Source organism: Mobula birostris, chromosome 2 (assembly GCF_030028105.1).
Source record: "Mobula birostris isolate sMobBir1 chromosome 2, sMobBir1.hap1, whole genome shotgun sequence".
NCBI lineage: Eukaryota > Metazoa > Chordata > Chondrichthyes > Myliobatiformes > Myliobatidae > Mobula > Mobula birostris.
Genome location: NC_092371.1, coordinates 177,763,386 through 177,785,624, shown reverse-complemented (window position 1 = coordinate 177,785,624; position 22,239 = coordinate 177,763,386). Strand labels below are relative to the sequence as shown.

Sequence of the window (22,239 nt, the reverse complement as noted above, 5' to 3'; positions counted from 1 at the left end):
AATTATTGACATATAAACAAGTGTAAATAACATCTGGTGATTCCCTCAACCTGAGAATATGAGGCAAGTTGCGTTTTATACTGGGTCAGGTGTCACAAAGCAATATCCATAGGCATACAGGCCCTTCGGCCCAGTCAGTTCATGCTGAACTTGGTGCCCACCCAGCTCATCCCATCTTGTTTTTTTTGGTGTATTTTTGTGTCATTTTCAGGTTTTTGTTTTATTTAGTTAGTGATACATCACGAAATAGGTCCTTCCGACTCTTCGAGCTGCGCTGCCCAGCAACCTCCGATTTAATCCTAGCCTAATCGCGGGACAATTGACTATGACCAATTAACCTACCAACTGGTAGGTTTTGTTTGGACTGTGGAAGGAAACCCACGCACTCACAGGAAGAACGTACCCAACGCCTTTCTTACAGAGGACGCCCCAAACTCTGATGCCCCGAGCTGTAATAATGTCGCACTAACCCCTACGCTGTCTTTCGGTATTTCAATGGTCATTTAAAGTTTGATGGATACAATGCCACAAATATTGAACGATAAGTTTCTTTCGACTGTAGGAAACTAAAGTACAAGTACGGTCATACTTAGCCACTGAGTGGCGCAGTGGTCCCACCCGCGTCGTTGGTTCATGAGTTACTGTAACATCCTGTGAACAACCGATCTTAATTGGCTCAGTTAAGAAGCTCTCATCTCCGCTCACTGAGACATTCGCCTATTCCGTATACCGTTCGAGGATGAGTGCTTTGGACGTTCCCTTTGAAAGGTTGTTCCACCGACTGATCTCTTTAAAGAAGCACCTTCTTTCTGGCGGTCATCTTAATGCGGACGTACCACGGCCCTTGTGTTGAAACACCGATTTAAACACGTTCAGGCTGGATTGGCTGAAGCTCGGTGCAGCCAAGGAGAGACTCTGCTCTGTGGGGAAGGACCACATTCTGTGGCTCCTTCCGCTGCCGGATAGGCAGCGCTGAGTCAGGTGGGGAAGTCCTTCGAAAAACTGGATGGTGTATCGCCCCAGGAAGGGGGGGGGGGGGCGGGGTTGTCACATGAGAGAATGATGCCACGGTTTAAGACCATAAGACATAGGAGCAGAATTAGGCCATTCGGCCCATCGAACCTGCTTCGCCATTCCATCACGGCTGATTTATTATCCCTGTCAACCCAATTCTCATGCCTTCTCCCCGTAACCTTTGACATCCTTTCTAATCAAGAAACTATCAACCTCTGCTATAAATACACCGAATGGTGGCTTGACCTCCATAGCTATCTGTGGAAAAGAATACCACAATAAAATAATAAGTGAACAGTACCAAATGCATTGGTCATGAATGTAAAATGTTATATATATATAAATTACAGTTTACAGTTTAGGTTTAAAAGAAATATCAGCCTGTCCAGCTGAGGTACAAATAGGCCAGTTCCACCAGTTTCATCCGGCAGAAGATACCAAAGCCTGAGCGCATGTACCGCTAGGCTCAAGGACAATTTCTAACCTGCAGTTACAATGGATCTTTTGTACATTAAATAGACCGTCAGACATAGGAGCAGAATAATGAACTGATCTCTCAGTCTTAATGTCTGCCTGCACCGCACTTTCAATGTAACTCTGTATCTTGGCGATCGTAGGGACGACTTACAGCGGACTGAAAAGCTTGAGCATGTAGATATTAAGAAAGGGGATGTGCTGGAGATTTGGAAAGCATCAAGTTGGATAAGTCACCGGGACTGGATGAGATATACCCCAGGCTACTGTGGGAGGCGAGGGTGGAGATTGCTGAGCCTCTGGCCATGATCTTTGCATCATCAATGGGGACGGGAGAGGTTCTGGAGGATTGTAGTGTTGCGGATGTTGTTCCATTATTCAAGAAAGGGAGTAGAGATAGCCCAGGAAATTATAGACTAGTTAGTCTTACTTCAGTGGTTGGCAAGTTGATGGAGAAGATCTTGAGAGGCAGGATTTATGAACATTTGGAGAGGCATAATATGATTAGGAATAGTCAGCATGGCTTTGTGCCTTACAAGCCTGATTGAATTTTTTGAGGATGTGACTAAACACATTGATAAAGGTAGAGCAGTAGATGTAGTGTATATGGATTTCAGCAAGGCATTTGACAAGGTATCCCATAAAAGACTTATTGAGAAAGTAAGGAGGCATGGGATCAAATGGAACACTGCTTTGTGGATCCAGAACTGGCTTGCCCACAGAAGGCAAAGAGTGGTTGTAGATGGGTCATATTCTGCATGGAGTTCGGTGACCAATGGTGTGCCTCATGGATCTGTTCTGGAACCCCCTACTCTTTGTGATTTTTATAAATGACCTTGATGAAGAAGTGGAGGGAAGGGTTAGTAAATTTGCTGATGACACAAAGGATGGAGGTGTTGTGGATAGCGTGGAGGGCTGTCAGAGGTTACAGCGGGACATTGGTAGGATGCAAAACTGGGCTGAGGAGTGGGAGATGAAGTTCAACCCAGATAAATATGAGGTGGTTAATTTTGGTAGGTCAAATATGATGGCAGAATATAGCATTAATGATAAGACTCTTGCCAGTGTGGAGGATCAGAGGGATCTGGGATTCTGAACCCATAGGACACTCAAAGCTGCTGTGCAGGTTGACTCTGTAGTTAAAAAAGCATACAGTACATGGGCCTTCATCAAACATGGGACTGATTTTAGGAGCTGAGAGGTAATGTTGCAGCTATATAGGACTCTGGTCAGACCCCACTTGGAGTACTGGGCTCAGTTCTGGTCACCTCACAATGAGGAAGGACATGGAAACCACAGAAAGGGTGCAGAGGAGATTTACAAGGATGTGGCCTGGATTGGGGAGCATGGCTTATGAGAATAGGTTGAGTGAACTCGGCCTTTTTTCCTCGGAGTGATGGAGTATGAAAGGTGACCTGATAGAGGTGTATAAAATGATGAGAGGAATTGATTATGTGGATAGTCAGAGGCTTTTTCCCAGGGCTGAAATGGCTAGCATGAGAGGACACAGTTTTAAGGTGCTTGGAAGTAGGTACAGAGGAGATGTCAGGGGTAAGTTTTTTACGCAGAGAGTGGTGAGTGTGTGGAGTGGGCTGCCAGCGATGGTAGTGGAGGCGGATACGATAGGGTATTTTAAGAGACTCTTGGACAGGTACATGGAGCTCAGAAAAATAGAGGGCTAAGGGTAACCCTAGGTAATTTCTAAGGTAAGGACATGTTTGGCACAGCATTGTGGGCCAAAGAGCCTGTATTGTGCTGCAGGTTTTCTATGTTTCTATGTTTTTCTATGTTTCTATGAATGTTTCATTCTGCTTTTTACCCCTGTACTACTTCAAAGCATCGATGTGTTGAAATGATCTGTATAGAAGACATGCATAGTTTTTCACTGTACCTCAGTACATATTGGCAATAATATATTAATTTACCACTCATATTTACCAATTCAATTCAGTATTTTTATCTCCACTGTTACTGCCCGATCTCCTGTGAATTTCCTGTTTCATTTTAATCTGTGGAATTTATCCCAATCCATTAAAAGAAACAGGGGAGGAAAGTACAGAGGCTCTGACTTTCAGGCCTGCACAGGTAGGCACCTCCCAGTCTCCATCCAGCTAACAGGAATCACCGACCACTCTTTTCCGATTCATCACCTGCAGCCTATTTAAACTCAGTTCTCATCCACAGTTCTTTTTCACTCATTCACAGTCCTTTCTATACTCGCTCAACCAGGTGCTGCTACCCCTCAGTTGCATTGTTTCCCTGTCATGTTAAGTATCTGTTCTCTCTTGTTTTGTGGCCACTCGTAGCTTGATATTTTGCAGTTTGTTATTAAAGTCATCACTCAAAGATATATTATCTCCATTGCTCTGCGTCTGTGTCAAACCTTCTCTCCATTTCCTGATACTGATTACAGTTTGCCAGTGTTTCCTGACAGAGTGGTGCCAGATGGCTGGGGTCTACCAACAACATAACATTGCATCAATGTGTTATGCGAAGACCATGTATGACTGACATTGAATATTTTGATGAAGTGACCAGAAGAGTTGATGGGGTAGTTCTAGACAGGCTGATCAGAAACGTGAGGATCCGTGGAATCCAAGGATTGGGTTTTAAATCAAAGCATAGAACTGTTGAAATAAAATCAAAAATGTCTTTCCAATATTTTTTTCCAAAAGAGGACAGGAGACCCATCCTATTACGGCAAGCTTTGGATTGCCAATGGTAGAACATAGATCTTTATCTTCTTCAGCCTCCCGAATGATAGCTTTTGTTACTTTAATGGCGAGAAGATCCATTTTGTTGAACTGGAAGGAAATTAATCCTCTAACTACATTCCAATGGTTTTCTCAAACCATATTAAGTTTCAATTTAGAAAAAAGTAGAAGTGATATTTTTGACCCTTCGGTTAAATTTGAAGATACCTGGAAACCTTTTATGCAACATTTTCATATGATGTAATCTGACCTTTCTGAATCTTTTTTCTAAAATTATATGATGAGAGGAGTGGAGTTAGCGACATTATGGATCTTGTCTGATATAAGTTGTTGGTCTAGCCCTGTTTTGCCTTTTTTGGGTTTTTTTTTCTCTTTTTCTTTTGGGGTCTTTTTTGGTTTATATATTTTTTTTCTTTTTATTTCTTTGTTAATGTGTAATCTCATTATGAGATTGGAAGTTTTTTATTTTTATGTCACTTAAAATTCATTTTATATATGCTGTTGAACATTTTTCCAATCTCTTTGTACCAACTTTGTTATTGAGTTTATAATTTTGAAAAATTAATAAAAAGATTTAAAAAGAAAAAGGAATCCAAGGATTAATAGCATGAAGGAAAGCGGAACGACTGACACGTGGTTTTCTGAGTGGAAGGCTGTGAGGCTCGGAGCTGGACCCCTTTTGCTTCCAGGGGTTCATGATAAGGGGCTAACCAGTTCAGACAGAGATGAGAAAGCAAATTTGCCTTCACTCAATGCATGGCCTTTTGCCTTCTGGAATATACTACCTCACTACTTTTGCTGTGGACTGTAAGGGGAAATTATTGGGTTGAAAAGGATGTCATTGAATTGGAGAGGGACTGGAGTCCTTACAGTCAGCGGCGGGTATCCGTTATCGCTGGCGCTGTAAAGCGACTACCCCAACTGCTACGATTCTAACTGCAGCTCGGGACAAGTTAGTTAACAGAGGCGCACGGAATGTTTGCTTTCATTAAAAGAGGCATCGTATATAGGGATGAAATCTCAATAACAACTACAAAATAACGTCCCAACTCCTATAAAATGGTTACAAAACTCGTTGATAATAAATTTTCAGTCGTGTGGGAGTGTGTGTAAAACTGGTAGCCAGCTTTGGAGGATGTGAATAGGGTAATGGAGTTTGGAAGAGATCTCGCTCAGGTGGCTGCGGTGTGGAGAAGGCCGAGGTGGCCAGTTTCAGACCTCCTCCTCCATTCCCCTCCACTAATGCTGTCTGACCGGCTTTGTTCCTACTGTTTTTGGTGGGCTGCTCCGGAATCCAGCACGTGTGGTCTCCAGTGTCTCCTTTTAGTCTCCTCTCTCGGTTGCTTGGAACTGTTAACACCGCCTTCCTTCACCTCCCGCCCCCATTCCAGCCCCATCATCCCCCACCGTCCCCGACGTCTTCTCCAGGTCCATAAGGAAACTAGATAGTGTGTGTAAGACGAGCACGCCGCTTCTCACCAGTTTCCTTATTTAACAGCACCTCCGTCAGCAATATTTTCCCTCCATTTAAATTCCCTCCGGCATCCTAAAGAGGACTTTCGAAAGGATAAGTGCAGCAAAAAGAAAAGTTTCCCATTGTGTTTGAAGGGGGGGGGGGGGAATAAACAGTGTAAGCTTCAAAAGAGGCGATGTTGTGTTCGCGGCGCAAGATGTGGAGAGGTGGCGGATCAAGGGTGCTGTGTGGGGGTATTTAAAGCGGAGGTTGATAGGTTCTTGATTAGTAAGCGCGTCAAAGGTTACAGGAAGAAGGCAGGGAAATGTGGTTGTAATGGAAAATAAATCAGCCATGATAGAATGGTGGTGCAAACTCGATTGACCGAATTGCCTAAATCTGCTGCTATGAGACGGTTCCCGAGAGCAACAGGCGTCCCTGGGCTATTTAAAAATGGTTAACAGTGACTTTTCCGCATGGGCTCTCGCACTTAGATCGTTATGTTTATTAGCGGTGATTTTTTTAAACTTTATGTTAACTCCTGGTTGTCGGGTACTTTTTGGCTGATGTAAGAAACTAATTTTCATACCGGGGTATGTCTGCCCATGACAATAAACGTGAACTTGATAAAATAACCATAAACACACGAGATTCTGCAGAATCTCCTAACCCAGAGCAACACATGCAGGATGCTGAAGGGAACTCTGCAGATCAGGCAGCATCTATGGACGGGAATAAAGAGCCGTCCTTTTGGGCGGAGACCCTTCATTAAGTCCTTTTATCATTGACAAAATAACTAGCTGGGTGGCAGATTACTAAACACTACAAGCTGTTCTGAAGTAACAGGAAGGTGTCACCGGGTTAAATCATATCTCAAGCTCTCTGCAGACCTGAGAGAGGCTGGTTAATGTATAATCAACACCAGCCTGTCTACCTGTGGTATAAAATCCGACAGATGTACGGGACTACATTGCATTTAATCGCACATACGAATTAGATACAGTATTATACCAACGTAAGAGCGGCGATTCTATATATAACGGCGTGCCTGGCCATAAAAGGGTCTCTTGGGTGAGCAAGCACGCTTCACCCCAGGACTTATTTTGTTTTTTGCCAGCCAGAAGCCTGGTGGCTGCAGAAGCTAGACCCTCCTCTCAGTCTCCCAACGCTCGACTTTCCCATCGCTCGGTGAGTTTATTTCCCCCTTTTTGAATTGGACGAGGTGGTCGGTGAGGGCTGCAGACCACCCCAAACAGGTGATCAGAAGTCCGCCTGCTTCCCAAACTCGGGATGTATTGCGCTCCGAGTTACTTGTTCCCGCTGCTAATCCTGCTGTTTTACCGCGCCTGCTGAACCTATTGCTTGTTTAACCATTGCGTTACAAGTGTGCATAGACTACCTCGGAGACAAACGCGATGTTCCTATCTTGCGACATATTTGACTTTGATGTCGGCATCATGTAAGGAGCTTTCTCCGGGGATTTGACCAAGTGGCTTTTCCAAGTCTCCTTGGCATTCAGAAGGGGCTAAAAATACTCCCTGACGCTCTCCATCCCTTGCGCCGTGCCCATGAGAGGCGAACGGGGGCGGCTCCGATTCAGTGGTGGAACCCTGTCAATTCTAGAACGGGGGTGGATGGGAATGGGGTCGCGACTTTGGCCGTGGCGGGGGCATGAACAGCTAACCGCGGGTCAGGACTCTTATTACCCACCCACTGAAACCCGCATTACCGCGACAATCCCGAGACACATTGCCTTGGAACGGGGTCTGTACAAAGGCGACTCAAGGCTTGTCAAAAGGACAGTTAATGTTTTATGGCTGTGAATGTGTCTTCTACTCTGGTTCCCTCCTTTGCCGTTTATCCTCCCAGTTCATCAATGGCAAAGATGTTTTCTATTGTGAAAGAGTCTGAACCAGAGGGCAGCACTCACAACACGCTGGAGGAACTCAGCAGGTCGGGCAGCACCCGTGGAAACGATCAGTCGACGTTTCGGGTCGGAACCCTTCGTCAGGACTGTAGAGAGAAGGGGCAGAGGCCCCATAAAGAAGGTGGGGGGAAGGAGGGAAGGAGAAGGCTGGTAGGTTCCAGACTGATTGTTTCCACGGATGCTGCCCGACCCGCTGAGTTCCTCCAGCGTGTTGTGAGTGTTGCTTTGACCCCAGCATCTGCAGAGTGTTTTGTGTAAACCAGTGGGCACAGCCTCAGAATTGGCCTTTAGAAAAGAGATGAGGAAGAATTTCTTTCGCCAGAGGGGGCTGAATCTGTGGAACTCGTTGCACAGACAGCCATGGAGGCCAAATCATGGGGTATTTTTAAGTCAGAAGTTGATCGTTTCTTGATTAGTCAGGGCGTCAAATGTTACGAGAAGACGGCAGGAGAACGTGGTTGAAGGAGATAATAAATCAGCTATGATGAATGGCGGAACAGACGCAATAAGCCGAATAGCCTAATTCTGGTCCTATGTCTTATGGCCTTATGAACAGGGGGTCTCTGGGACATGCGACCTAAGAGGGAACACTCATCCATCAGCAGTATGTTGCTCCAGAGTAACGCTTGCTTTGTGCGGTCGTCTCTGGAATGGGAGGTTTGATGTTCCCGGCTTTCGTGTCACCTTGTTCCCACCTTGCCATGGAACTGGCTGCCAAAAGCAAAGTCACACCCTCCTCTCGGGGAGGAGTTCACCCTTCCTTGTAACTTTGTGCAACTCCTCCAACCTCTCGCTAGACAATGTACACCTCGGTTCTCCCCCATAGATGCTGTCTGAGCCGCTGAGTACTCTGCCACTCTGCGTTTATTTCGGATTCCCCGTCGCTGCGATATTTTCCTTTGGGCCGTCTGTGTTATACAACTCCTGTGCTCTGAATTATTTACATTTTAATGGCAACATGAGTCTTCTTTTGCACATTGGTTGTTTGGCAGTCTTTGTTATTTATAATTTTTCATAAATAGTATTATTTCTTTATTTTCCTGTGAATGCCTGCAAAAAAATGACTATCAGGATAGTAAAAGGTGACAAATACGTATTTTGATGATAAACTTACATTGACTTTGAAAGCAAACAGCCAGGAGATCCAAGCCTTTGCATTTCATTGTTGTGGGAAGATGGCCTGATGTGCATCAGAAATAGGAATGTGGGCCAAACAAGGACAAATGGGATTAGCTCAGATGGGAAAGCCATAACAATAGGAGCAGAATCAGGCCATTCAGCCCATCAAGTCTGCTCTGCTATTCCATCATGGCCGTTTTATCATCCCTTTCAATCACATTCTCCTGCCTTCTCCGGATAACATCTGACACTCTGACTAATCAAGAATCTAACAACCTCCTCTTTAAATATACCCAACAACTTGACCTCCCCAGCCATCCATGGCAATAAATTGCCAAAATTCATCACTCTGTGGCTGAAGAAAATCCTCCTAATCTCTGTTCCAAAGGGATATCCCTCTATTCTGGCCTTAGACTCTCCCATTATAGGAAACATCATCTCCACATATACTCCACATAAATCTGCCATGATTTTCACTATTCAATAGGTTTCAATAAGATTCCCCCTCATTCTTCTGAACTCCAGCTGGTGTAGGCTCAAAACCATTAAACACACCTCATACATTAACCCTTGCATCCCCAGTATCGTTCTCTTGAACCTCCTCTGGACCCTCACTCCTCTTTTTGCAAAACTTGGTTAGCATGGATGAGTTGGGCTGAATGTTCTTGTGCTGTATCAAGCCAAATCAATGCCAAGTACCCCATCTACACCAACTATTCATTTACACCAATTACCCAACTACCCATCCTCTCTGATTCAATATTCCCATCAACTTTCCCAAATTCCACCCCTCATTCACACACTGGAAACTATTTACAGTGGAGAATTAACCTTTCCAAGCTGCACAGAAACTTGGGGAATCTATGGGATAACAGCAAGAACATGTGAACTCTAAACATACGGTGAATAAATTCTTCTCAAACTTCCAGCCAGGTTCAGGTATCAATTATAACCAATGTCTTGATGACAAACTCTGCCATCTTCATCAGGGATGATGCCTGGGCATGTCTAGTTCAATTGTATTTATAAACCTGTAGTCCATCCCTTCTGATAAGTTAGTCCTCATCCAGTCAGTTTTCCACTCTCCAACCTTGTTTACAATCAAATTCCTATTCTTATTTAGAGCAAGAACTTTGTCCTTGTTAAAACACAGACAGTATCTGAGATCAGGATCAAACTAGGATTTCTAGAGTTGTGAGGCATATGTGGGGGTTCATGCTAAATGTTCACCATGAAGTTGGCCTGTGCTTCATCACATCCCATTTGACAGTGGCCTTACTTACCTATGGTGGTACCTGTGATGGGATCTGAATGGACTCCAGCGACTGGTTGCTGGGGTTGGCTGGAACCTAGAATGCTCTGTCCGAGGTGTTGGTGGGCAAACACTCCCACAGCAGGTCAGAAACTCATCGACCAGCTCTCGAGGCTTGGAAGGACAAAATGCAGGTGAATGTGATTCAGGCCTAAAGCATTGTTGTCTGTCGAAGGGTCTGTTTCTGTGCCATGTGATTCTCTGGTCAGAGAGTGCAGAAGCAGAATCCTTGCATTTACCAGCAACCTGACATGCTTTTACACCCTGAACCCTTTCAAAGACCTCATTAATACAATTTGAAACATTTTTAGATTTACAGCAATGTAACAGGCCCTTCCAGGCCAATGAGATTTTGCTGCCCAATTACATCTAAGTGTTGTGAGATCTGGACATAGAGTCACACAGCATAGAGATCAGCCCTTTAATACAACTCGTCCAAGGCGCCCATAAAACTGGCGATGTTTTCTTGCATTCAGCTGATATCCCTCCCAACCTTTCCCTTCCATGGGCCTGTCCAATTGTCTTTTAAACATTGTAATTGTACCCAGCTCAACCACTTACTGTGGCAGCTTGTTCCATACAAACACCTCCCTCGCTGTGGAAAAAGTTGTGCCTCAGGTCCCCTTTAAATATTTAACCTCTCACCCTGAACCTGTGCCCTCTAGGTTTAGACTCCCTTATACTGGTGGCAAAGACTGTGGCCATCTACTCATCTATGCCCCTTATGGTTTCATAAACATCTATGAGGTGATCACTCAGTCTCCTGTACTCTAGGGCAAACAGTCTCAGCCTGTCCAGTCTCTCTTTATAACTCAAACCCTCCAATCCCGGTGGCATCCTTGTGAATCTGTTCTGCACCCTTTCCAGCTTCAATCCTTCCTACTTTCCAGCTTCAATCCTTCCTACTAGAATGGTGACTAGAAATATACACACAACACTCCTAGTGTATTCTCAGCAATGACTTGTACAGCTGTAACGTGACATACCAACCCTTGTACTTAGTGCCCTGACCGCTGAAGGCCTGCATGCCAGTGCCTTCTTCACCACACTGTCTAATGTATCTCCACTTATTATGTACCTACTCCTAGGTGCTTATGTTTCCAGGGCCCCACCATTTACTCCGTAAGTCTTGTCCTGGCCAAAATGCTATACCTCACACTCTTCTGAGTTAAATTCCATCTGCCACTTCTTGGCTCACTTTCCCAGTTCATCCAGATCTTTTGTAACCTTAGATAACCGTCTTCACTGTCCATCCCATCACCAACTTTTGTGTCACTGACAAACCTGCTAATCATGTTAACAATGTTGTTATCCAAATTGTTAATATAGATGACAAACGACAGGCGACCCAACACTGATCACTGTAGCACACAATTGGTAACAAGTCTGATAAACAATTCTCCACTACCTTCCTCTGATTCCTTCCACCAAGAAAATTTTTCAATGTGTTGTACTTTCCAGTCTAGCCTGCCATACAGGACCTTGTAGAAGGCCTTGCTAAAGTCCATGCAGACTTCACTGCACCCTGCATTTGTCAGTACTCTTTATCAGCTAATGTAATTTGTGCCTACATACCTGTAAGAAAGATATCAATAAGACTGCAAGAGTACAGAGAAAATTTACAAGGATGTTGCCGGGACTGGAGGACTTGAGTTATACGAGAAGATTGAATAGGTTAGGACATAATTCCCTGGAGTGTAGGAGAATGAGAAGAGATTTGACAAAGATATGCAAAATTATGAGGGATATAAATAGGGTAAATGTAAGCAGGCTTTTTTGCCGTTGAGTTTGGATGAAAGTAGAATTAGAGGCCATAGGTTAGGGGTCAAAGATAAAACATTTAAGGGGCACTTTGTCACTCAGAGGATGATTTGAGTATGGAAAAAGCTGCTAGCAGAAGTGATGGATGTGGGTTCACTTTAAGGGAAACTGTGGTATAGGTGCATGTTGATGAGACTAGGCAGAACAACAGTTCAACTGGATGGGCTGAAGAGTTTTTTTTTGTGCTGTAGTACTCTATGACTATGATCTCTTAAAAATCCTCAATCAAATTAATTCTCATTTGAGTGATATTCAGCATCCCACCCACAAGTAAGGAAAATGATTGATACGGTAGAGTTTTGTGAATTTTTTTTTACCCTTTGATGCTAATAGTACTGGCGGAACATGCACCTCAAGAACTTCTTGAAGGATATGCACTGGAGACAAGGATTGTAGTTTTCACCAAAGTGAAGGAAATAAGTATATGTGCCCCTATTAGTTAGTATAAATGTTAATTCAAATGCAATTTGTGTGTGACTGTGACTGGGTTTGGAAGCAATGACTTAATTTAGATAATGATCTGAAGCTAGGTTGAATAAATTGACTTGTTAAGTTAATTGGGAATAGGTGTGTATAGGGAAACTGTGTAGTGAACTGGTATACTGGGATAGCACTCTGAATGTTTGACCTTTGAGGTGGAATGTCTTTAGTGTAGTTCTGTCTCTGACCAATAATTGTGAGGATGGTGTTACCAATGACAGGAGGGCCTGAGAGCTGGAAGGTTAATTACTGTGGGTCTTCCAAGAGGCTGTTCCAGGCTGCTGACTTTGAATGCTTTCTGGATGGTAGATAACTAGAGGTACAAGCTATCCCAGTGTGTGAAAGGTTTTGGAGCAGAGTGTGAGGCTTTAATCACATGAGGCTGTTTCTGAAACTCCTGACTTGCCTCTCCTAGGTAAGTTCCATTGGTCTTGAACAGTTGAGTACTGATATGTTGGATACCTCTATCAGCAATGTGTTGTGAAAGTGTTGAGGAATATGGTGAACCCTCTTGGCCAAGTTGGAAACATTGAGGAAGGAATTGATGTAGCCATAAGTATGAGGCTGATAGATTGGGAATGAAGGAAAAAGCAATAACTTTTTCAAAGGGCTGAAATGCCTAATACCAGAGGGCATGCATTTAAGGAGAGAGGGAGTAATTTCAAAGGAGATGTGAGTGGTAATTTTTTTTTTTACACAGAGTGGTGAGTGCTTGGAATGTGATGGCTGGGGTGATGGTAGAGTTAGATACATTAGAGACTTCTAAGAGATGTTTAGATAGGTACATGAATGTGAAGAAAATGGAAGGATATTGATGTTGTGTAGGCAGAAGAGTTTAGTTAACCATTTGATTACTAATTTAACTAGCTTGGAATAACTTTGTGGGCCGAAGGGTGTGTTCCTGTGTTGCAATGTTCTGTGTTCTCTGTTTGAAGTGTTAACAGGCTGTCCTTCCTGTGAATTTCATTCCATGAAGCTGGTGGGACAAGATGCTGTTTGTGTACTCCCTGTACTGGGGTTTACTTTTTCCTCCCCTCCCCATAAATAACCTGGCCTTGTTTAGTTGTTTTCTCCCTAGTGGGGGGCAGCACAGACAATTCCCTTTGGCCTGTTGAGCATCTTCCACTGTTCCAGCTCCCTGCAAACTGAAATTCAGCTCTCTCTCTGCCTGTAGCTGCAAGTCTACTTGGACTGCTTCAGTTTAAATATAGCAATTTTGAAACAAAGTTTCTCTTTGGAGAAGCTGCCATGATGCTGATGCATTCAGAATGTTTCTGCAGCCACTTGTTCGGCCCAATCTCTGGTTGTTCTGTTTCCTCAACCCTCACCCCTCACCCCTGCATTGCCAATAAATATCTACCTGAACTGCTGAGGCTTTGATGTTCAGCTGCCTTGTTTTGTTTAAAATCAAAATCGTGCAAGCCAGATGAAAAGACCAGATGCTGTAGATAATTCCTGAAGCCAGTGATGAAGACCTTGTGGAGATCACTTAGATTCCCATATAGTTATGTCATAGTCTTGAAGAATATTTGGGTTGATGAGAAATCCATGGAGGTTGCTGCAGATTGTTTATTATTGTCTCCTGTACTGCTGCCTCCTTTAAATTCCTGGGTGTCACTTTCTCATGGGACCTGTCCTGGACCCATCATATAAATATTATTGCAAAGAAAGCACGACAGCACCTCTACTTCCTCAAGTCTGTGGAGGTTTGGCATGGCATTGAAAACTTTGGGAAAATGTCTATGGATGTGTGGTGGAAATTGTGCTGATGGGTGGCATTGCACCTGATATGGTAACACCAATGCCTTTGAGTGGAAAATCCTACGAAAGGTAGTGGATTTGGCCCAATACATCATGGGTAAAACCCTCCCAACTATTCAGCACATCTACATGAAACATTCCTGTAGAAAAACTGCATCCATTATCAAAGGTCCTCACCACACAGCAAGGTTGAAATATTCATGGTCAACCCTGACCAATGGAGGGCCTTGGCAACTAATGGTAGAAAGCTTTCAGACAGATCATTTCAAAACAGGAAATGTTTGTGTGTCTGGTGCAGTGCCTCCAGCCCCTCCTCTAACTGGGTGATCCTCTTTTACATCTAACCACTTTGGCATAAGACACAGGAGCAGAATTAGGCTATACCTTCATGGCTGCTTTGCCTCTCAACCCCATTCTCTAGCCACCTTCCCATAACCTTTGAAACCCTGACTACTCAAGAACCAATCAATCTCTTCCTTAAATATACTCAATGACTTGAATTCTACAGCTGTCTGTGACAATCAATTTCACAGATTCACCATACTATAGCTGAAGAAATTCCACCTAATCTGTTCTAAAGAAGCATCTTTCTGTCAAGGTTGTGCCCTCTGGTCTTTGACTCCCCCATTATAGGAAACATCCTCTCCATATCCCTTTAATATTGGACCAATTTCAATGAGATTTCCCCAAGCTCTTGATTCTTCTGAGCTCTAGTGAGTACAGGCCCAGATTCCTCAATGCTACTCAAACATGAACCTTTAATTCCTGGGATCATTCTTGTATCTCAGGGAGTCCACCCTTGTCCAGGCTCTGCATATCTGAGATAACAGGAATGTTCCTTACTCTGGTTCCCTGCTGTATTCACCACACCACCCACCAGTACATCAATGATGATGTTTCTTGTAATGGAAAAGTCTAGGAACAGGGGACACGTACTCAGAATAGAAGGATGTCCATTTAGAAGAAATATGGAGGAATTTCTGTAGCTCCAAAAGATGGTGAATCTGGAGAATTCATTGCCACAGACTGCTATGGTGACCAAGTCATTTATGTATATTTAAAGCAGAGGTTGATAATTGGTAAGTGTGTCAAATATTATGGGGAGAAGACAGGAGAATGGGATTGAGAGGAAATATAAATTATCCATGATGGAATGGTGGTGCAGACAAATGGCCTAATTCTGCTCATGATTTATGGACTTATGGAGGGCACCAGCGCTCCTTCCTGTGTCCTGAAACATTTTGTCAACTGCGCTGCCAATCCTACTTTCACCCAGACCACCTCGGCCCCTCACATTTGGGCGCAGCTACTTTTCCTGCAACCATCAAGTTGTGTTTAAGATGTCATTCGTCTCTGCTCGTTCACATCTCCCTCTACCTGCCTCTGGTTTCCCCCCAACTCTCTTTCCCCCCCCCCCCCCCGCCCCACTGCCCTGGGCTGGTAATGCCAGCCACTACTTGAGTCAGTTAACCCCTCAGGTTTCCACCCAACAATTGAGCTTTCTCTTCTTTCTGACACTTACCCCTCTTTCTGCAATGTGAAGCTTGTTTCCTTTGTATTCCTTCCAGCTCAGAAAGATTATCAAAATGAAAACATAACTTTCTTTTTCTCAGATGGCATCTGATTTGCTGAATATTTCCCACAATTTCTATTTACATTTAAGCTTTAAACAATGTTGGAAAGGAGCACTTTGCACCCATGTCAACCAGAACAATTTGTACATAAATGAGGAATAATTATTGTTTAACTGATATAGGTTTTTGTTGCAAATATTGCATTCAACAGCAGAGAATCTTGTGAATTTTGATTATAGATGCAGAAGTTTGAAAGAGTACAAAGAAACTTTTCAAAGATGATGCTGGAACTGGAGAACCTGGGTTATAAAGAAAGGTTAAATAGGTTAGACTTTATTCCTTGGAACATAGAAGATTGAGGAGATTTGATAGAAGTACAAAATTGAGTGATGTAGATAGGGTAAATGCAAGCAGATTTTTTTCCACGGATGTCAGGTGGGACTTCAGCGGGGGGCCATGGATTAAGATGGATAAAAACTTTATTGCTTCCAAAGGAATTAGTGTCAAAGCAGCATTACAAGCTGCACAGATACAAATGTTAGAAGATAAGTAAGAAAGAAAAAAAAAATGTTACCTCTAACAAGAGGGGTCATCACTTCCCTGGCTATAAGTTGACTCATTATGGAGCCTAGCGGCCAAGGGTAAGAATGACCTCATATAGTGCTCTTTGGAGCAGTGCAGTTGTCTTGGTCTGTTAGTGAAGAGGTTTGTCTGTTCAGCCAAGGTGGCATGCAGAGGGTGAGAAACATTGTCCAGAATTGCCAGGATCCTTTGTTCTATCGTAGCCTCCAGTGTGTCCAGTTAGACTCCCATAACAGAGCAAGCCTTTCTAATCAGTTAATTGAGCCTGTTGGTGTCACCCCATGTTGATGCCATTGCCCCAGCACACCAACACATAGAAGATTGTGCTGGTGATAACATGTGAAGGAGAGACCTATATCCTCTGCAGGAAGTAGAGGGTGAAAGGTGAAAAGTTTAGGGGGAACATAAGGGAAAACATCTGCACTCAGCAGGTCATGAGAGTGTGGAAGTGGTGCATGCAAGCTCAATTACAACATTTAAGAGAAGTTTAGATAGGTACATGGATGGTAGAGGTATGGAGGGCTACGGTCCGGGTGCAGGTCGATGGGAGTAGGCAGTTTAAATGGTTTGGCACAAAATGGATGGGCTGAAGAGCTTGTTCCTTGTACTGTATTTTTCAAGGACTCTAATATATGGATAACAGAGGAAAATGCAATCCTCAGATCTTTTTTAAATTTATTGATTTTCTCATTATTTCCATATTTTCCCAGTGGAGAAGAGACAATAGACCATTATTAATGCTCTTCACAGCTTATTATAAGTGAAAAATGTACTTATTTTATTTATTGAGTGATGTAGCTCGGTATCAGACCCCTCCGGCCCAATGAGCACATGCCACCCGCGTGACCAATTAATCTGCTAAACTTCAAAGTTGAAGTTCAAAATAAATTTATCAAACCACATGTCACTATATACAACCCTGAAATCAATTTTCTTAGTCAGTCACAGTAAATACAAAGAAAAAGTGTACATCTTTGAAATATGTGAGGAAGTTGGAACACCTGGAGAAGAAACACATTCACGGGATGTCCTACATCAATATTACAAACTTAATATTTCACTTCATGTTGCTTTATCTAGCTCGTTTATTTTTACAGCTCTATTTTTCTGGTGTACTTTCACACTCCTTTTTCTCATGTTTCATTTCACAAATTGCCACTGAAATTCTTCAATTCTTTTTCAGCAATTAACCTTTACCTCTTCCTTCTCTCACCTCAAAGTTTCTTACTTCATTCCTTCCCCCTCACATATCGCCAGCCAGCTTGTCATCGTCCTCCCCCACCACCTTCTGTCCTTTTCCTTTCCAATCCTGATGAGGTCTTTAGATCGAATGTTGAGGGTGTTCTGGGTCACAGAAAATCCTGGAGTATGTTTTAAATTGCCCTCAAGGAATTTGCTGTTTTGGGTTCCTGTCGAAATTCTTCTGACTCGGAGGAAACTTTGCAGGAGATTGGGGTTGAGGGGGATAATAAATCATCCATCATAGAATGGCGGAGCAGACTCAATGAACTGAATGGCATGATTCTGCTCCTATGTTGTATGGCTGCATGGTCTCAACTGCAGTTGGCACTGTGTGTTTAAGCAATTAACTGCCAAAGTACAATGGCTTGTTTCAATAAATGTTAACAGCATGGAACAAGTGTTGAAAGATGAATAAAATATCCAGTATGTGTACCAGAATTTTCTATTTCAATGTTTTCAATATCTTAATTGCAGTAATTTAATTTTATTCCCTTTGTAGAATTAATTAAAGACACCTGATCACCATGGCAACAACGATCTTGCCTTTTTACCAGAAGAGGCATAAGCATTATGGCTATGACTACCGCAGCACTGACAGAAGCCTCGTCAAGCGGTACACCAGCAAAAGCAGCACAACTAAAAGGTGAGGGAGCAGGGTGCCATTCCCCTCACGAATGGGATAGCGAAGGGGAGGGAGCAGGGTGCCATTCCCCTCTCGGATAGGACAGCGAAGGAAAGGGAGAAGGGTGCCATTCCCCTCGGGGATGGGATAGCGAAGGAGAAGGGTGCCATTCCTCTGGGATGTGTCAGTGAAGTTGAGGGTGTAGTGTGCCATTCCCCTCTGGAATGGGACAGCGAAGGAGAGCGAGCAGTGTGCCATTCCCCTCTGGAATGGGACAGCGAAGGAGAGCGAGAAAGGTGCCATTCCCCTCTGGGATGGGACAGTGAAGTTGAGCGAGCAGTGTGCCATTCCCCTCTGGAATGGGGCAGTGAAGTTGAGCGAGCAGTGTGCCATTCCTCTGGGATGTGTCAGTGAAGGTGAGGGAGCAGGGTGACATTCCCTCTTGGATATTGCGGTGAAGTCAAGGGAACAGAATGCTGTTCCCTTCAGGATGTTGCAGTAATGCAAAATATCCCAGCTGGTTTCAGAGCAGTTAATCTGACCAAGTTTTTGTCTGCATGTAATTCATTCAGCAGCAGACCTTTCAGCTCATGAAGTCTGTGCTGAACCTTCATCTAAGTTAAACAGTTCCTTCTCCCTGCACACGATCCATATCCATCTAACAGCCTCCTAAGGCTCTATCGTGTCTGATTCAATTACCCTTAACAACAAGTTCTAGGCATCCACAACTCGTAGTTTTTAAATACACATTGTCTACTATTAGATACTTCGAATTTGGGAAAAGATATTGCCTATCTACTCACACATCTTACAATCATTTGAACTTCTAACAGGACTCTCTAATTTTATAATATTGAATTCTGAATTTTTCATGCCTGGTATTTCCTTTATTGCAGTAACATCTTTTTCTTTTGATTGTGAAGTTTTGGGATTTTAGTTTTCCAGTAACTTGTTTGCTTGCATTTGGTTTTTTTCTGCATTCTCCAATATTTCTAGTGAAGAAAAACAGTTGAGAAATTTGATTTAACAGCACAATATTGTCATAACCAAGAAATGCATTAATTTATTTCCAGGCTTAAGCTTGTTAGTCGTTAAGGGTTGCTGTCGGATTGAAATGTTTGAAGTGCCTATATAGGTGTAATTGTTGTGTGTGTACAGTTTGTCTATGCAAGGCAGGTGAATTCCTATGGGCATTCCTAGAACTGTGATTGTCACCAATACCAATGTGGGACAGATATTTGCACACCGGACTTCCAAGATGTTCCCTAATTTACAGATATTCCAAATAAAGAATAAAAACAAGAATTGGGTGTGGGTACATTAGAAAGAAGGAATTACAGATACATCTCCCAATTGGTAGAATCTTGTCTGTGGGATGTGAGTTTTTTGTCTTGCACTATACTGCTGGCACAACAACAAATTTCACAACATGTATCAGGATAATAAACCTGATTTGGGATTTGAACAATAGAATCTGTACAGGATCTATCTATTTTTCAATAATTATTATAACTTCAATACAAGAACAGAGAATCGCATCCCAACTTCCAGACTGCTCAAGGGTATGCGCTATCTGAACAGTGTCAATAGGGTCGGAAATTATAAAAACACAAAGGCTGAGGGGGTGACCTTGTAGAGGCTTATAGAATCATGAGAGGCATAAATAAGAAGGGTGGTTTCAGCCTTTACCCCCTGGGTAAGAGGATCCAAGCTGGAGGGTACAGGTTTGAAGTGAGATAAGAAGGATTTAAAAGTGACCTGATGGGAACTTCAGAGGGTAGTCAGTATGTGGACCTAGCTGCCAGAGGAAGTGGTGGAGACGGGTATAATTCTGACATCAAAAAGACTTTTCAACAGGCAAATGAATGGCAAAGTTTTTGAAAGTGACAAGACTGCAGATGATTGAAACTGAATCAACACATCTCTGCTGGAGGAACTCAATGGGCTGAGCAGCATGGGTGGGAGGTGGTCAGAGAAGGAATTTTTAATGTTTCAAGTTGAAACCTAGCCTGATGTGAGGGTTTTGACTGGGGGGGCGGGGGGTGGAATTAACAATTCCTTTTCCCACAGATGCTTTTTGATCTGCTGAGTTCCTCCACTGGGTTGTGTGCTCTTAGTATTTGGAGGGATACAGGCAAATGGGGTCAGCTTAAGTAGGCAAGTTGGGCAGAAGAGCCTGTTTTCTGCAGTATGACGCTGCTCTAAATAAGCTGGGGGGGGGGTGGGTGTGGGGGAATGGATCAAGTTCCCAAGTTGATCAGTATTTTCCAATGTGGACAGTTGGGTAGAGAGTTTTGGTTCATGTGAAACAATTTGAGACATACAAGGACAGAAACAATGAGATGCTGATGGTCATTCCTGATGTTCAATGTCAACAGTTATGGGCCCCTAATCTCAGAAAGGATGTATTGTCATTGGAGGGAGTCTAAAGGACGTTCACAGGGATGAAAGGGTTAACATTTGAGAAGCACTTGGCAGCTTTGATCCTGTACTGACTGGAATTCGAAAGAATGCATGCGGTTCTCATTGAAACCAACCAGATGTTGAAAGGACTAGATAAGGTGGATGTGGAGAGGATGTTTCCTCTGGTGGGAGTATCCAGAACTAGAGGCATAGCCTCAAAATTGAGGGGTGACCTTTTAGAACGGAAGTAAGAATTTTTTTAGCTAAAGGGGGGTGAATCTATGGAATGCTCTGCCACAGACTGCGGTGGAAGTTGATAGATTCCTGATTGTTGGGGCATCAAGCGAGATGGTGAGAGGGCAGGTGCATGGGGTTGAGTAGGATCTGAGATCGGCCATGATGAAATGGGGAGTGGACTCCATGAGCTGAATGGCCCAATTCTGCCCCCATGTCTAATGGTCTGTGATCTTAATCCAAGACCTGTGGAGTGACAATTGCAGAAGAGGTGTCAGTGTGTGGACTGGCCCATCTGAAATGCCTTCTCCAGTTGTGCATGCCGGACCTTGAAGGATGTAATGGACAAGAACATAAATAACCTCGAATGATACTGGGGTTAAATCATGAGAACGTTGCAGAGATCAATGTTGCTGCCTAAAAGATTCAAAGGGGGAAAGAATTAAAATGTAAGACTACTTAAATATTTGTGGTGGGAAGGAAGGTAGTGATAAAAGAAATGTTTGTGTTAGTGCAGAACAGATTTTTGTTGCAGGAGAGTGTTCAGGGGTGAGATGAACATATTTCCTAAAGAATAACACAGAGCAACTCAAGACCGACTTATTTCCTGAATGTCTGATAGTTAATTGAAACACTTGGAACTGAAATTTAGAAAGTGGTTGAGACTGGAGCATTAACAACATTGGACGGGTGCATGGATAGGAAAGGTTTAGAGGGATATGGGCCTAATGCTAGCCAATGGGACTAGCTTAGATGCAAGCCTTTGGGATGGACTGGTTGGACCAAATGGCCTATTTTCATCTTGTATGACCTTGTAGCGACTCTACTCCATATCTTCTGTCCAAGCACCTCTGTTGTCTTCCTCATCTACCCATCAGTGTACAAATGTTTATAATTTACTTTTTCTCTTTTAATAACTCCTTCCTGGGCTATCTCTTGCAGGACAAGCACGCACATCACCACTCAGGTTGGTAGGTCCCTTAAGATTCTTAGTGCCTGTGCCTACTGTGCCTGAGAGATAGCTGCCTCATGCAGGGTGCTTTACCTTCACTGTTCCATTCATGTCTTTGAAGTACCATGGAGGCTTCAGCTGCCATTAATGGTGCAATGGGAAAGTGCTGACTTCTGTGGGATCAGTTGCCCCAAAGGAGTGCGTTGATGCATCTTGTAAGGGTGAAGAGGTAACTCACCCCACACTGGTGGGAAGGAGCCACACTGGTGGGAAGGAGGTGGAGAGGGTGGTAGTGTGGGTGGGCACAACTACAGGATCTGCTCAGTCCCACATACAGTGCATCTTCACGGCTGTCAACAAACGGCATACTGAAGTAAAATGCCACTGAAAATAAACTCCACTTCAAAATGAAAAGTTCAGCATCACTGGCACATGGTGTTAGAAGCAACATTCACAAGAAGAGAAGTAACTGTTCCTGAACCTGGTGGTGTGGGACTTTAGGTTTTTGTACCTCTTGCCTAATGGGAGCTGAGGAAAGAGAGCATGACCTGGACG

At 43.5% G+C, this 22,239-nt stretch overlaps 1 protein-coding gene across 4 annotated transcripts in view; it reads left to right on the top strand.

Annotated features, from left to right (window-relative positions):
* Positions 1-6,726: 6,726 nt before the first annotated feature.
* The window catches only part of myom2b (myomesin 2b), a 147,300-nt gene continuing 131,787 nt past the window's right edge, over positions 6,727-22,239 (top strand). For 2 of the 4 annotated variants that reach the window (XM_072251129.1, XM_072251130.1), the window contains exons 1-2: positions 6,728-6,843; positions 17,973-18,116. In XM_072251129.1, the coding sequence (XP_072107230.1) occupies positions 17,998-18,116 (119 nt within the window). In that variant the 5' untranslated portion in view covers positions 6,728-6,843; positions 17,973-17,997. Of the gene's footprint in view, positions 6,912-17,972; positions 18,117-22,239 lie in introns of all 4 variants that reach the window. The other 2 variants (XM_072251126.1, XM_072251128.1) reach the window with 2 other exon arrangements.